General features: G+C 29.8%; 4 protein-coding genes across 4 annotated transcripts; 1 reads left to right on the top strand and 3 right to left on the bottom strand.

Annotated features, from left to right (window-relative positions):
* Positions 1-2,741: 2,741 nt before the first annotated feature.
* On the bottom strand, positions 2,742-6,366 carry LOC122627131 (ribosome biogenesis protein WDR12 homolog). Its single transcript, XM_043808002.1, has 9 exons — positions 6,081-6,366; positions 5,871-5,956; positions 5,583-5,793; positions 5,349-5,489; positions 5,035-5,210; positions 4,708-4,778; positions 4,355-4,601; positions 4,098-4,230; positions 2,742-4,021 (listed from the first exon to the last, which is right to left on the bottom strand). Exons 1-9 carry the CDS (start codon positions 6,143-6,145, stop codon positions 3,883-3,885), a joined length of 1,269 nt encoding a protein of 422 aa, XP_043663937.1. The 5' UTR covers positions 6,146-6,366; the 3' UTR covers positions 2,742-3,882.
* A 294-nt stretch (positions 6,367-6,660) lies between these two features.
* Positions 6,661-8,038, bottom strand: LOC122637638 (GTPase Era, mitochondrial). Its single transcript, XM_043829900.1, has 3 exons — positions 7,660-8,038; positions 7,144-7,578; positions 6,661-7,033 (listed from the first exon to the last, which is right to left on the bottom strand). Exons 1-3 carry the CDS (start codon positions 7,888-7,890, stop codon positions 6,680-6,682), a joined length of 1,020 nt encoding a protein of 339 aa, XP_043685835.1. The 5' UTR covers positions 7,891-8,038; the 3' UTR covers positions 6,661-6,679.
* Positions 8,039-8,216: 178 nt separating this feature from the next.
* Positions 8,217-9,050, top strand: LOC122637641 (U6 snRNA-associated Sm-like protein LSm4). The gene is made up of 5 exons (XM_043829909.1): positions 8,217-8,328; positions 8,408-8,449; positions 8,523-8,621; positions 8,694-8,871; positions 8,931-9,050. The coding sequence occupies exons 1-5, from the start codon at positions 8,326-8,328 to the stop codon at positions 9,026-9,028; spliced, it is 420 nt and encodes a 139-aa protein (XP_043685844.1). The 5' UTR covers positions 8,217-8,325; the 3' UTR covers positions 9,029-9,050.
* Positions 9,051-9,452: 402 nt separating this feature from the next.
* LOC122637637 (ATP-dependent RNA helicase WM6) lies at positions 9,453-14,552 on the bottom strand. The gene is made up of 11 exons (XM_043829899.1): positions 14,435-14,552; positions 13,591-13,821; positions 13,159-13,379; positions 12,644-12,827; positions 12,439-12,557; positions 10,559-10,690; positions 10,327-10,473; positions 10,114-10,251; positions 9,921-10,038; positions 9,779-9,830; positions 9,453-9,706 (listed from the first exon to the last, which is right to left on the bottom strand). Exons 2-10 carry the CDS (start codon positions 13,790-13,792, stop codon positions 9,817-9,819), a joined length of 1,275 nt encoding a protein of 424 aa, XP_043685834.1. The 5' UTR covers positions 13,793-13,821; positions 14,435-14,552; the 3' UTR covers positions 9,453-9,706; positions 9,779-9,816.
* Positions 14,553-15,299: the final 747 nt, after the last annotated feature.

The following is a 15,299-nucleotide window of genomic DNA, read 5'->3' as shown; positions in this document are numbered from 1 at the left end:
GAGTTAGAGGCGATCGTAGCTATTATTATAATATTACAATAATATGCTGTATTATTATAATTAACGATTACTATTATTGACGACATCTAAAGTATGAAAGATTTTTACACTGTTGAGACTTGAAGTAAATAATATATTTAGTTTATTTTGGTACATCACGATTTGATGACAAGAGATAAAAAATGAAAAAATGGTATGAGCTATTTTTTAAAAGACCGATTATTACTCGATTTGAGTCCATGCATTAAGAGAGAAAGGGGGAGAGAGAGAGAGAGAGAGAGTGAGTGAGTGAGAGAGAGAAAGAGAGAGAGAGAGAGAGAGAGAGAGAGAAAGAGTAAGTAAGAGAGTAAAGGAGAAAAAAAGGAAGAAAAAGAAGAAGGAGAAAGGGATGAAGAAATGAAAGAAAAGAAGAAATTTAAAAAAAAAGTAGTCGAGAAGAAGAGAGGTTGGAAGAAGCAACGAACGAGATAAAGAAGAAAGGAAGAAAGGATAAGAAAAGAAAGAGGCGAAAGGAGAACCTATTTACGAGTGTGTATTGTTCCAGAAGCGATTGTCACCACGACTGACAACAAAATCACATGTGATTAAATAGTGAATTTTGAGAATTTTACTAATAGACTTGTACTAAATAACTAATAATTATTGTGACGACCAAACAAAGGAAAAGGATTAGTGCTGACTGAGCGTGGAAGGATGCTCCGGCCGAGTAGCCCAGCAGCTCCCACGCGGATTAAAAAACGGAGAGCCGCGGATCGGGAGGGAGGGAGAGAGAAAGAAAGAAAGTGATCAGAAAAAAAGATATAAAATTATTGTATAGAACGTGAAGAAAGGAAAGGAGCACAGCGACAAGTTGTGTGTAGCTAGTGTTGACTATGAATAGGCTAGGCAACCATTTTGATTAAGAATAAAAGTAACCGAGTAAGCGATAAAGTTAGGTAAAGTAAAATTAGCGATAGTTAGAATATAAACTGCCTCGCTCCCTACTCGATCGCAGGGGGCTGTGGCACCGTTCAGCCTATGCACCTCGCACCCGTCAAGACTGACTGGCTATTCATATTAATAATAAATATATATTATTATTCTACAACATATTATGTCTACTTGTAATATAAATAGTAAGGACTGCTTGCTGCGCACCGCGGGTCGGGTGCTTGGGCTGGCCGGCTATGGTTTACACAACCATTTTGGAAACTCCGTTTCCAAGCAATGCTGCTTTCCGTAAAGCTTTCTTTAGAATTCTAGCGTAGATTCTATTAGATCAGATAACATGTAGTTGTAGGTTAATGTAGACAAAAAATGAGAAAAAACGTAGAGTGTTTTTAAGTAAATCATGTTAGTCGATATCGGCTTAAGAGAGAGCAAGAGAGAGAGAACATGGATGAATGAATGAATAAATGAATAAATGAGCTAACGAGCGAATGCATGAGAGAGAGAGAGAGAGAGAGAGAGAGAGAGAGAGAGAGAGAGAGAGAGAAAGAGAGAAAAAGAGAAAAAGAGAGAGAACGACTTGCAAGAATGAATGAGCAAAGCAGATAAAAGAAGGAAACGAGTCCATGTTGGCTCGATGTTATATCGAGAGCATGATCGTACTTCGACTTGTACAGTCTTTAGTTTACGAAGTTTGAAGTCATTGTTTTACATTGTTAAGCAAAGGTTGTAGTTTGTAATGATCTTGATTTCTATCTATTTTGAACTTCCTATTTCCCTACCCCCGCGAATCGTCCCATGCCATTCCCTATTTCCATTTTCTTTCTTTTTTCTATTTCTATTTTATTTTTTTTTGTTTCATTTAATGTACTCAATTCCTTTATGTTGATAATTAATAATGAAAGATGGACATGTAATTCTCCAAACAACATAACACTGTCTGCTTATTATTATTCTTTTTTTTTTTCTTTCCACTATATATATTGTTATGCGGTGTGCGACCAATGAGAACCCAAACACGAAAACGACGTTGGAGACTTACGCGTACAAGGATCGATTTATACAGATACAGATACTTTAAGATGGCGAGGTATAGCACGTAACGAAACTTAGATTAAGGCAAGTGTGTCATAGCTAATTAAGATAGGGACTCTTAGAAGTCGATAGGTGCTGTAATAAAACAAAGTTTAACAACGGTCAGAATTAGATTTTCCATGAAACTTGAATAAGGACAGGGCATAAGCCACACTAAAAGTGCCCTTAGTTTATTTTGGATCGTTTAAAAACGCTAGTCTTTGTGTGAGATAATGTGGGGGTTAGATAGGATCTTCTAGAACAGAAAAAAAACAAAACAAAAGAAAAAAGAAAAAACAGAGTGAGAAAGTGAAAAAAATGTGAGCGCACGCGCGAGAGAGATTGAGAGAGGAAGAGAGAAAGAGAGAGCGAGAGAGAGAGAGAGAGAGAGAGAGAAAGAATGTGTGAGAAAGAGCACGTGGTGTGTAGGTATATGCATACATTCACTATGCATACTTCAAACCATCTGCCTATTACACGACACCGACTGCAGACACTGTTACTGTAAAACTGCACACTGCGAGTGCACGCTCTCTGCCATCCTATACGTTGTATAGGAACGTGCACTGATCAGTCTTAGAGTTACTTACGACTATGGTTTGGTATATTCAAAATGAAAAAAAAATCAAATTCCTAATTATTATCGTCCCTTATTTTTGATCAATAAACGATCTGTTTTGGGGATTTATTTGATTAATTCTTTTCTTTTCCTTTCCTACTTTTTTATAAGAAAAAAAAAAAAAAAAAAAAAAAAAAATCTAAACAAATAAACAAACAAACAAATTAATAAGCAAATATCAATGAACGAAAGCGTTCAATTCGAAAGATGAATCCCCAAATACATTATATGCATTTGCAAAATGATTTTGTACATGAAATCGATTTAGAAAAAAAATTTTCTGTTCGCATAATGAAACGAATAATAATACACAAGTACACACACATATTTTTATTAATCTTAAGACGGACTCTTTTACGGCTTTGAAAACTGTAGTTACAGCGGATAGAATAAGGGTCTACGAAATAAACTTCCTCTCATACAAATCACTAGCTCCGTTTATATGTATTTCGTACTGATATGCTTTCTACAAAATCGAATAGCGATTAGTGTATGTCTTCTAAAATGGCGGAACCAGAAGACTCTTCGTAAGAAATGAAAGAGCTTAATTGAACATAATTTTTTTTCATAAACTTTGGTACGGAATATTATAATGTTTACTAATGTATTATAGTATACAGCATGTGCAATAGAATGCGCAAAACTGTCCTTTGTATTTAATACTGAATCCATGCCCCCACATTATCCTCTTTTGCCTCATGTGATATACCCCCAGCATCTAACATATATTAATTATCCATAAATTTATTTAATAATGCGATGAAATAACTTTCGAAAGTAATATATCCATATTTCAACATTGGCAATACAAAATACACAAAAACGATACTTTTTCAATATTTACAATGATATTTGGATTATTTAAAAATTACATTTTATGATAGTTACGTGGAAAAACATTCGAAACTTGCGCTTAGAAATTTTTGCTGGTAATATATCAAGAGAATTACATCATTTTTATTAACGATTTTATAATATTGCAAAATAAATTGTCCAATTGCAAATTTTATAATCTTATGTTTTACGCAACGATCTTTTACAATTTTTTCTTTTAAAGAATGTTTTCTATAAATATATGATCGTAATGATCGTGAAATACAAATAAATTTAATAAAAAGTTCGAGAACTTTGATTTTATATGTTGCACTGAATATTTGTTGAATAAGTTAATATAGAAAATTACCTCTATATATATATTTATAAATTGTACAAAAATGTAGAATATTTTCATATACTTAAAATTGTACAAGATAAAAGTACAATCAATGCACGAATTGCTTTGATTTAAATATCCTTACAGTATTATCAGCACCACCTGATACTATTAGTTTAGGATTTGACCAGTTACAACACAGAACTTTATCTTCATGCCCAGAAAGATCAAAGAGGGGTGCTTTAGGACTGTAAACACATATATTATTCATAATTTCATTTGTACAGTCATTACAAAAATACCAATACTATAAGATATATATACCTTCTAGTATCCCAAAGTTTTACTTCATTATCATATGCTCCTGAAAGGAATAAGTGATGATCCACGTTTGACCAGCGAACAGTTTGTACCCATTGTGTATGTGAAGTAAACATAGCTTTTACAACTGCTCCTTCTGTAAAAATTTCATGAAAATGGTAACTAATAAATCGTAAAATCAATTTTACATGATATAAAGTCATTATTTAAAATGATATTTCTATACAATACAGAATTAGCACCATTTGAAAGTTATATACCTGTTGATCTAGGATCATATAATCTGACATGCTTATCAGCAGATGCTGTTATAACAGTCCGAGATAACTCCGAGTAATCGAGATCAAAAAAGCTTTTATTTCCCATAATTTCATGTTTTATTCCACCTAACTCAGAATCCCATATTTTTAAAGTATGATCCCATGATGATGTTATAAGTTCTGTCTTATCTGACCATACAATACCACTGATAGCTTCCTTGTGACCTTTCATTGTTCTTTTGGGTACCTGATGTAACCATGATTAACAGTTACATTTTTACAAGAAATATAATATATGATATATACTTAACATAATATCAAAAGATTTACGTTTAGTATAATATATTACTCACTTTTATTTTTCCATGATCTGCTTTTAATTTTTTTGCATTAGGTTCACCATCTTCTGTTTCATCCTGTGAAGCTGATATATCAAAAAATAAATAATGTATCAAATCGTATTTTACATACATCATTCTATAAAATGTATAGTTAAATTAAGTCTCGTCGATTTCCTAATGATATGTTGTTTTGGATCCATTTCCTTTTTTTAATTTCTTATGATTTTGTTTTATTGTTTCATCTATCTTTAGTTACTACTTTATCTATTTCAAATTATTATTACTACTTATCTCGTTTAAATAATATCATATAGAAAAAGAGAAAAAAAGAATGCTTACAGGTTGACCAAATTTTTAGCATTGTATCCCATGATCCTGTCGCCATTAATGATTTGTCATAATTCACACCAATTGCTTCTAATCCTCGTTCGTGTCCTTTACATACATGGATGCAATCTACGGAATTAGTTTTGATATTCCAATCCCATATTATAGCTGTTTGATCATGTGATGCACTGTAATAAAGAATATATTATATAAAAATTGTGTATGTGTACATACACCTGCTAGTACACAGACAAAATTATAAAGTTAAAAGATTTATGTACAAATGGATTTCATATTAAAATTCAAACTTTTTATTATTACTTTACCTAATAAATTTTCCATTGGTTTCATTTAGAGATACCCATGCTACTGCTTTAATAGGAGATGTATGTCCAGGTATTACAAGTTGATGTTTTGCTTTAGATGTCCATATATGCAATGTATTATCATAACAACCTGTCAATATCCTATAAAAAAAAAGCAGATAATTAAAATAATGACATTTAATTTTATAAAAAGATTAACGAAAAAATCTCACAAATAAATATTTTTATATTAACCATTTTTGACATACAGCTACTGCAGAAACCCAATCATCATGAATAAGACAATTCTGTGGCTCTGGTGGTTGGTGTTTTTCAATATATTCAATGTCTATAACTTGTTCTATAGAAAGACTCTTTTCAGATATATGCTCGGATAACGTAGTACGGAGAAACTGCGAGGAAATTAGGAAATCAAAATCTATTTCCTTTTCTAACTGCTGAGATTCTAAAAAAGAAAAAAAAAATTAATTCTAGGATAGATATATCATCAAAGACTATATAGTATAAGAATATTAGATTTACCTTTTAAAAGTTCATTTACAAGACTGTTTAATTCATTTGTTGTAATGGATGTAAGTACTGACAAAGGATAATCTGGAACAGCAAATCTACAAACAATTATAAATTAAAATCTTGTTCATTATTATACTAGATGAATAAAAAATATATACAGATATGTACATAATATAACCTAAAAATATGTATACAACTAAAAAAATTAAAACAACTTACTGTTGCTGTTTAGTAATAAATCTTATCTGTATTTGAGGGACATTCGTAGAATTACTATTAGCCATTATATGTCAATAATTGAATACTTTTTATAGTTTTTATTTATATTTCTTGCACTATAGGTAAACACGTGCATCCAACGCGCAACGCGTATTTACCTGATGTTACAAACACATACGCTTTCACATACATAATCAAACACATATCAAAGCTGACGTAACATAAATGAAAACAAAGCTATAAATATTATTGTTTTATTATTGCTAATATTATTATTAACATTAAAATAATACAAATACTGAATAAATCATTAAAATTAAAACGAAAAATATTTTCATTTTTTGTAATGGTACAAAAAATGTATAAGAAAGAATTTATCTCAAAGGGGAAAATATTGGAAAAAAATTAGTTATCAAAATTATTAAAAATTTTGTAATAATATATATCTCGATTCGATAATATAATAAATTATAAATATATTGAATTAATGAATATATACATATATGTACATTAAATGCATAGAACTTTAGCATATTTTAAATAGTCTTTTTATAAATAATTTATATCATAAAAACAAATATAACAGAAAAAAACCAGATTTATTTTTTGGATTTAACCGATATTTTCAATTGTACAGGTTGTCTAAGTGCATATTGTAGTTCTTTTTCACATTCTTGAACGAGAAATTTGATACGTTTAGCATCTTTACCAATTACAATGGAACACTTTCTTTTATTAGGTAATTCTACTATAACAGAAGCATTGATTCCTCCTTCTGAATATGTTTGCAAATATTCTAATACAAAACGTGAAATGTAAGGAATTTCCTGAGGGAGAAAATTCATTAACTTTGCACGTACTGTTTGTTGTATGATTGTTTCTAGTGATTGATCTGTATAAGTATCTTCATTATACTGCCAATCTTTAGGTTTTGCACAAGAAATTAAATAATCCTGCAACAAATAATATAAAAGTAAATATATAATGAATATATAAATATATAAAAATATTCAGATATACAAAATATTATATACATCTTTTTAATAATTTGAAATATACATACTCTCAAACTATCTATACCATCAGAGGTTAATGCAGATATCAAAAATATATCAGCGAAATGTGGCCAATTTGATTTACTTGTAAGTATTTTAATAATCTCCAATAAACTATCTTTATGTTTTACTTGATCAATTTTGTTCATAATGAGTAACGTAGGTATATCAGATTTTAAAGCTTTTAATAAATCAAGAATATTGGCATTTAACTTATTTCTGGTTCTCCTATTTGATACATCATGTACAACTCCAACAATATCTGCTATGCGAGTAGAGATTTTTGGATCTTTCTCAAAACTGCTACTTAATTTATATCTGTTTTGTTCCTTTTGTGTTATAATACCAGGAGTATCAACAAAAACAAGTTGCGTATTTTCTGATGAATATACTGCATCGCATTTGACTTGAGTTGTATGAACTTTTGAAGAAGCAGGACATATCTGTAACATAATTTCTTACGAATTATGATCTTAGAAATGCTATAACTACGTAATACTTTAATGATAAATATGAATACTTACAGATCTATTTACAAGATTATTAATAAGTGTACTTTTTCCAGCATTTGGTGAACCAATTATAGCAATTCTTAAAAATGTAGAATCTTCTCTTCGTATAGACGTAAAATTGGTGTCAGATCGTAATATATGTTCTTCAGGCTGATTTAATTGACAACAAATAATCTTTGAAGTGAATTGTCGTGTTAAGCAGTAACTTTTTTGTATTATACGCTTTTGGATAGTACATAGCATGATTGTGTTACGCTAAAAATGATAATATCAATACCAAACAAAAGATAGTAAAACAATAAAAGTACAAATACAATAAATTCTGGGAGAAGTATAATCACTTGAAGTTAATGCTATAAGATTGTGTATTGGTTTCTATTTATTAGTACGATTGTCCTATTTATTATTACAATCAAAGATATAGAAAATAAATATATTACATATTTGATCTTCAATGAATAAATTAATGCGAAATATTAAAATTTATGGTTTGTATTCAATATCATTTTTTGGACAAAATATTAGCCAATCAATGTAAAATGCTATTGCGTATGCGCCATGTTCTTTTTAGAACATGGCGTATTGTCATTTCGACACTCATGAGTACAACAACGTTTTATTATCTCGCTCGCTGATAATAATATAAAAAGGCGGGAGAGTGGTATTTATGTTAAAATCATGGTAAATTTACATTGTTTAATTAATTATCTTTTATTTTATACTTACACGTTAAACTAATTCAACAATATCTAATTTTCAGTTACCGTTATCGTTATTAAGAACTGCACAAAATCATCCTATGGTAATGTTATAACCTCATAAAATTACAAAGTTACTATAAATGATATATTACTGAATATTATATTATTTTACAGCTTGTAGAATTAAAAAATGGGGAAACTTACAATGGCCATTTAGTTAGTTGTGACAATTGGATGAATATTAATCTTAGAGAAGTTATTTGTACGTCAAGGGTAAGATGAATATTTTGAAATTATTATTTTTATTTTTTCATTATATATAAATGTGTGTGTGTGTGTATTTAGGATGGCGACAAATTTTGGAGAATGCCAGAATGTTATATTCGTGGTAGTACTATTAAATATCTTAGAATACCAGATGAAGTAATAGATATGGTTAAAGAAGATGTACAAATGAAATCAAGAGGTCGTGGTGAAATGAAAGGGAGAGGACAAAATCAAAGAGGAAGAGGTGGTGGTAGAGGTATGTTAGTTTATTAACTGAAAATATAATTGTGTATTAATAGAATATATTTTTTGTAGGTACTTTTGGGCGTGGTGGTAGAGGTTCAGCACCATTAGGTCGGGGAAGTGGTAATCAAGGAGGAAACAAAGCTCAAAATAAACCACGTATTAAATAATAATAATTAATTTCTTTTCTTATATAATTTGTTTTTATTTATCGTATTATTACATGAGATATCCCTAGAACAAAAAAATACATAACTGTTACTTTCTCTTTTTGCAATATTACTAGTTTTAAATATTTATGCTTTTAAGCAATATTAAAATAGTACAAAAATCGGTTGTAAGTTGCAATATTTATTAACTTTAGTCTTTTAAAGAGTTTGTTAAATACAATCTTAGAAAAGGTTGTTTTTAACAATTTTGACTTGTTTTTCTTTAATTAATTGATAGGTAAGTTTAATATAATAAATAAGTCTTTTAAAAAAGAAAACAAATTTATTTGTATCATTTACATTTATTGGAGTGATTAAATTTACGTGGTTATTACTACTATACATAATACTTAATAATTAAACGTGGAATAAAATTACAATAATATTTACCGACATTTGTATATTTTATTGTGAAATTTAAAAGAACATTTATGATAGTGCGATCATATCAATGTTTCATATTCACTAAATTTCTGATTTTTGAGGAAAATAAACTGCGTGTATGTATATGAAACGCGAGTTACGAATAGCACAGATATACTGCAAAAAGTATATTTTGTCCGTGTTCAATCTATTCAGTGTTTGAGTTATTTATCTTCATCCTACATCAATTGTAAGAACAGTCGTACTATATGAAATCTAAACAGAAAATTAAAATTATGTTAAAATATTATTTTTAAACTGAAAATAAAACTTAATGAGTACACATACCTAATATAGTTTAAACTTGATTTGCACTGAGATCTGACTTATCGTCCTTCAACTGTAACATATTAAAACAATTATATTAATATATATATTCTTACGTTTTATAAATTTAGAGAAACATGCAAATATATTTTACAATACTTACTATATGATGCAAGGTCTATTTCATCTGGTAATTCTGTAATGTTTACATCAAAACGTTCCTGTACATCGTTCAATATTTTGGCGTCGTTTTCGTCGCTTACTAACGTGATAGCAAGACCCTATATATATATATATGTACATATAAATGAAGTTAAGCTATTATATATTTGAAAAGAAAAATTTAATCTTTTTACCTTTGTACCAAAACGTCCAGCTCGTGCTACTCTATGGAGGTATGTATCAGAATCTTCGGGCATGTCATAATTAAATACAATATTAACACGTTCAATGTCCATTCCTCGTCCAAATAAATTAGTAGCTACTAAAATTCGCTAAAGAGAAATTCTTTTCGTTAAAAAGAATAATTTGTGATAGTGAATATATCATTTAGTTAAATATATATTTACTTTTTGGAAATCTTTGAATTGTTGGTATCTTGATAAACGCTCCTCTTGCGTCATTCCTCTATGGATACCAATAGCAGGAAAATTTTGTTCTGTTAGAAGTTGTGCAAGAGCCATGCATCTTTGCACTGATTTTACAAATATCACTACCTATAAAATAATAAATATTAATTGTTTCTATATGTACGAAATAATTTACATGTACGCAGAATTTTAATTGTAATTATAAACAGACCTGATTGAATTCAAGAACATCTAATAATTCAAAAAGCTTCTTGTTTTTCTCATTTTCTTTGAGTTTCACGTAATGTTGTTGTAGGCCGTGTAACGTGAGCTTCGCTTCGTCGTCAACATAGACTTCCATGGGCTGCGCAAAGAATTTTTTTGTAAGATAATTTATCCCATTTTAACGATTGAAGTGCCTGAATCAATTTCAGACTTTATAACAGTTAATTTTCCAAAGTTATCTTCAAATTTTTTTCTACTTTTTTGTTACTCTATACCTCCATAAAAAAGAAATAAAATAAAAAAGAAAAAAAAAAAAAAAGAAAAAGAAAGAGTAATAAACTATTCGAAATAACGCATTCATTAACACAAATGACAAACAAAGTAACAAACAAAAGATAAAAAAAAATAAATATAATTGGTTTCTACGCGTTTAGAATGTTTCAAATACGAAAATATATAATCTCTTTTTCAAATATTAAATGAACACTTGGATAAATGTTTTCTTGAAGCAAAATACCATTATATACGAGTAAATATATAGTGTAAGTGGAATTATTCCTTTTCTCTCAAAGGAGAAATTTTATCTCATTCATCAAAAAGACACAGCACATGAAAGCCTCATGAGACTTTCGTTGTTCTAGTTCCAAGATCTGCACATTTCGTTGTTCAGATTATGCATATTGGTTACATACGGTTCGGCGACTTCCACCTCTGGGTAGTGCCAACAATGAAAACTCAGCAAGCAGTCACCCCAAGAGAACTAAGATGGCGCACCCATGAATGTTCAGTCATATCCGCTGGCCACTCGATGCCAAACCTCTTCTGCCAAATTTCTGGTACATCGAAGACATGCCCAGAATTGGCCTTGGTTATTTTATTGTGGGCATGTTCGTATATCATAAAGCTCAAGGCCTTCGATATTTTCTAACATCGCGACTTATTTAAGGAGTTATGTTCACAGTCGTGAAACACAAAGAGCATGCTCATAAATCATGATATACGAGATATTTCTGACTTCCCATCATGGGTCAATGATTGACACTTCCATTGTTGGTAGTTTTTCAGTCCTATCAATCAATCGTATTTCGATATAACCCCAGAATGTGAGATTAAACGCGTACAGAACTTCACCCTCTCGCGAGACAAGACAAAATATTTTTTGATAACGATTATATAATCGCGAATATCATATGCTACGCAATTGTTGTATTTCTCGGCCCTAACTAAACCCCATTCCCACAAATCCTCTTGCATCTTCTTTCTTGCACTCTTCTCTCTTCAGGTTGTCTTGATGTCTTCTTCGCCCCCCACCCAGATTTTTAAAATCTTTTCAATACGGCTCTAATACTTGTAAGAAACTTTCACCCTCCCTAGCGATTCACCCACATCTGATGCTGAATATATATCTCCCTTCACCCATCCTATCCCCTATCATTTTTCTCCGACTTTCATATACCAAAGATATTTTATAGATCAATAATTTGAATGCGTAGCATGAAGTTAAAGAATTTTTTACATCAGAACTAAACCGGATTTTTTTTTTAAAGTGCTGTTGAGCTGTCTTGATCGACTCAAGAGGGAAGTACGAGAAGGGTTCCACCCTTTAAAATGTAGACATTGTTGAGCAGGTAACAACAGAATATTGGAGCGTGAAGTTGTTACGCTCATATCGTAGATCATGAGTGTGCCGATGTCAAGAGATATCGAGGGGCTTTCAATACTGAATTCTGTATCATTTCTTCCGACTGCTGTCTAACTAGCCTAACCCGCGGGTGCGCCTTCAACGATATTTGTAATGTAGTCTGATCTTTGTCCTGGGTGTGAATATAAGGCCAACGAAGTAGAAGCAATTGAAGATCGAAGTGAAGAGGAAGATTGTCTAATTACATCTTGCATAAATTTCTTGCAGACAGGGCGGATCTCTTTGGACAGTGTAGCGCTGAACATCATGACTTGTTTACCATGTGGTGTGCTTCTAAATATCTCCTGTACATCCCTGCGCATATCTGTAAATAAAAATAAAACATGTTGTTCATGCGTTTAAAGGTGACTAAAGAAGTAAGCAAAAAGGATAAAAAGTTTATTAACTTACCTAACAATTCAAGCATTTTGTCGCATTCATCAAGTATGAAGTGCTTCAAATGTTTAAGGTTCAACTTTTTATTCCGAACAAGAGCAAGAATACGACCTGGAGTGCCTACTACAATATGAGGGCAAGTATTCTTCAAAACTTCTTCATCCTTTTGGATTGGTAGTCCACCAAAGAAAACAGCTACCTGATTTAAGAAATTAGGTATATATTATTATGCTCCATAAAAAAATATTTTTTAATCTAAAACCTCTTCTATTATTCTTTATTAAGTTTTAAAAAGTTTGAGTTTATTAAGTTTATATAGTATTAAGTCTTTATAAGTTATAAAAATGTAAATAATTTAAAAGAATCTTCATCAGTTGTGGGTAGTGGTAAAATAGCGTCATCATCATAACTAAGATGTGCAATACATCATTTGAAGATTTTTTATTTTGAAATTAAATACTTGATGTTTTACAAGGTCAGTAAAAAATTAGTTTTCTTTAATATTACTAATATAAATATTTATTACATACCTTTACATAAGGCATGTATTTGCTGAATCTCTCATATTCCTTACTAATTTGAAATGCAAGTTCTCTCGTATGACACATTACTAAGACATAGACTTGGTTTTCTGTTAACTCCAACTGCTGCAATGTGGCTAATACAAATACAGCGGTTTTTCCCATACCAGATTTTGCTTGACACAGAATATCCATACCAAGCACGGCTTGAGGAATACATTCATGTTGTACTGTAAAAATATTAATAATTTACAAATATGTTTAAACATAAAAAAAAAGAAAAAAGAAAATTCTTGTATTATTCAGAAGTGATAAGTCATTCATTGCATTAATCTGTTGTCCCTATCAATTATCATCCTATTATATCGTTAAATAATTATAATGTAATAATAAAAAAAAATATCTCTTAATATTCAAACAAACTACAAATACATTAATTACCTTCAGAAGGATGCTCAAATCCACAATCAACTATCGCTCTTAAAATTTCTGGTTTAAGAAGAAAATCCCTAAAACCACTGCTGTGAATAGACACATATGTGCCTTTTACTTCTTTTTTAGCAGGAACATCTCCACTTCCATCGACTACTTGTTCAGTTTGTTCCTCATCTTCGTAATCCAAAAGATCGTCGTTATCTGCCATGTTAAGATGCTAAAGTATGTTACTATAACCTAAAAACGATGATAAAATTATTTTATCTTGATACGATTTATGTAATTAAAGATATTAAATGTATAGATTTAGATAAAATATTTAAGAATGAAACTTCTGGAAAACAGATTTTTAGCTAATTTAAATTTTATAATTATTATATTTTTACGATTTTATAAAATATTATAAATAAAAAATATTTTATATTAAATATATACAAAACATGGCATTAACGATTTTCAATAAGATTGCACACGTAACGAAACCGCCATCTTGTTGATATCATAAAACATATACGTTGAATTTAGAAAAAATAAATTAACTTTTACAAAGAAATAAATTAATATATTTGTATGTTTTAATGGAAACGAAGAATTTTTGTTATATATAAAAAGCCAAACAAAATTTAATGAAACAAAAATGAATCGATTATTTAGCATGCGTTCTTTGTGGCGTCGTTTGCCTCGCGGTTGAACAATTCGTGATGCTAGTTTTCTTCGTGTAATAAATATATAAAGTAAACTGTTGCTTTTAAATAAAAATTCAAGCATCTTACTTTATAACTGTATACAATTTATATGGCGATTACCTTTCATTCGTTAATAATATTCGGATTACGTATTATCGACTCACCTTAGAATTAAAGTTAACGGTTCGATCCTCGGTTCTACAATACCCAGAAGTAGGAAGACCAAATTCATATAGGCAAGAAAGGTTTTCGTGTGAGTTCGTTGTTTATATGTGCGCTAGTATCGATGTCATCAGCGCTCTCTGTTGAGTATACATTACATTAATCGGAACAACAGCGCCGATTAAATTTGAAAATTGGATAAATGTATTTGTAGTTAGTATTTCGAATCTTATATCAACATAACATTTTTTATAGGTTTCTTTATTTATTCTCTTTGAAAATTGTCTATATCTTTCATATTCAGAGCAGTGTTTCTACACGCAGCAATCTTCACACGGTGAGAGCTGGATAATCAATGTTGTTTGAGAAATAATAATATCATATTGTAAGCAATATCGAGTTAATGGCTATATTTAATTTTGTTTAAAATGATAAGTAGAAATTGCTTCTAAGTTGAACTTAATTTTGGTTATTATTGATTGATAGATATTTCATTTCTACGTTAGCAATAACATTAAAGTTTGTTTTTATAAATTGTCGGTAACATAGAGCATAATAAATCGTTTAATTTTTACTATGTATATGTATTGTATTTCGTACGAAAATTATTTTGATTTGATTATAATATTTTTTTATTACGTAACGCAATACGTGTTCTCTAATTTTATAATCAAGATATATATTGATTAATAAATCACTTACCTCTATTACCAATATATAGAAATTTATAAACCTTGTCAATATTGTATTACTTCATTTATTTTAATGAGGCCAATCTTGTAACTATAGTATTTACTGTGATAATAATAGGAAATCAAATATTTCAAACATCAACTCTAATCGGTATCTAAAATAAGATATTTATTT

Source organism: Vespula pensylvanica, chromosome 2 (assembly GCF_014466175.1).
Source record: "Vespula pensylvanica isolate Volc-1 chromosome 2, ASM1446617v1, whole genome shotgun sequence".
Lineage (NCBI taxonomy): Eukaryota > Metazoa > Arthropoda > Insecta > Hymenoptera > Vespidae > Vespula > Vespula pensylvanica.
This window is presented reverse-complemented; position numbering and strand designations above follow the sequence as displayed.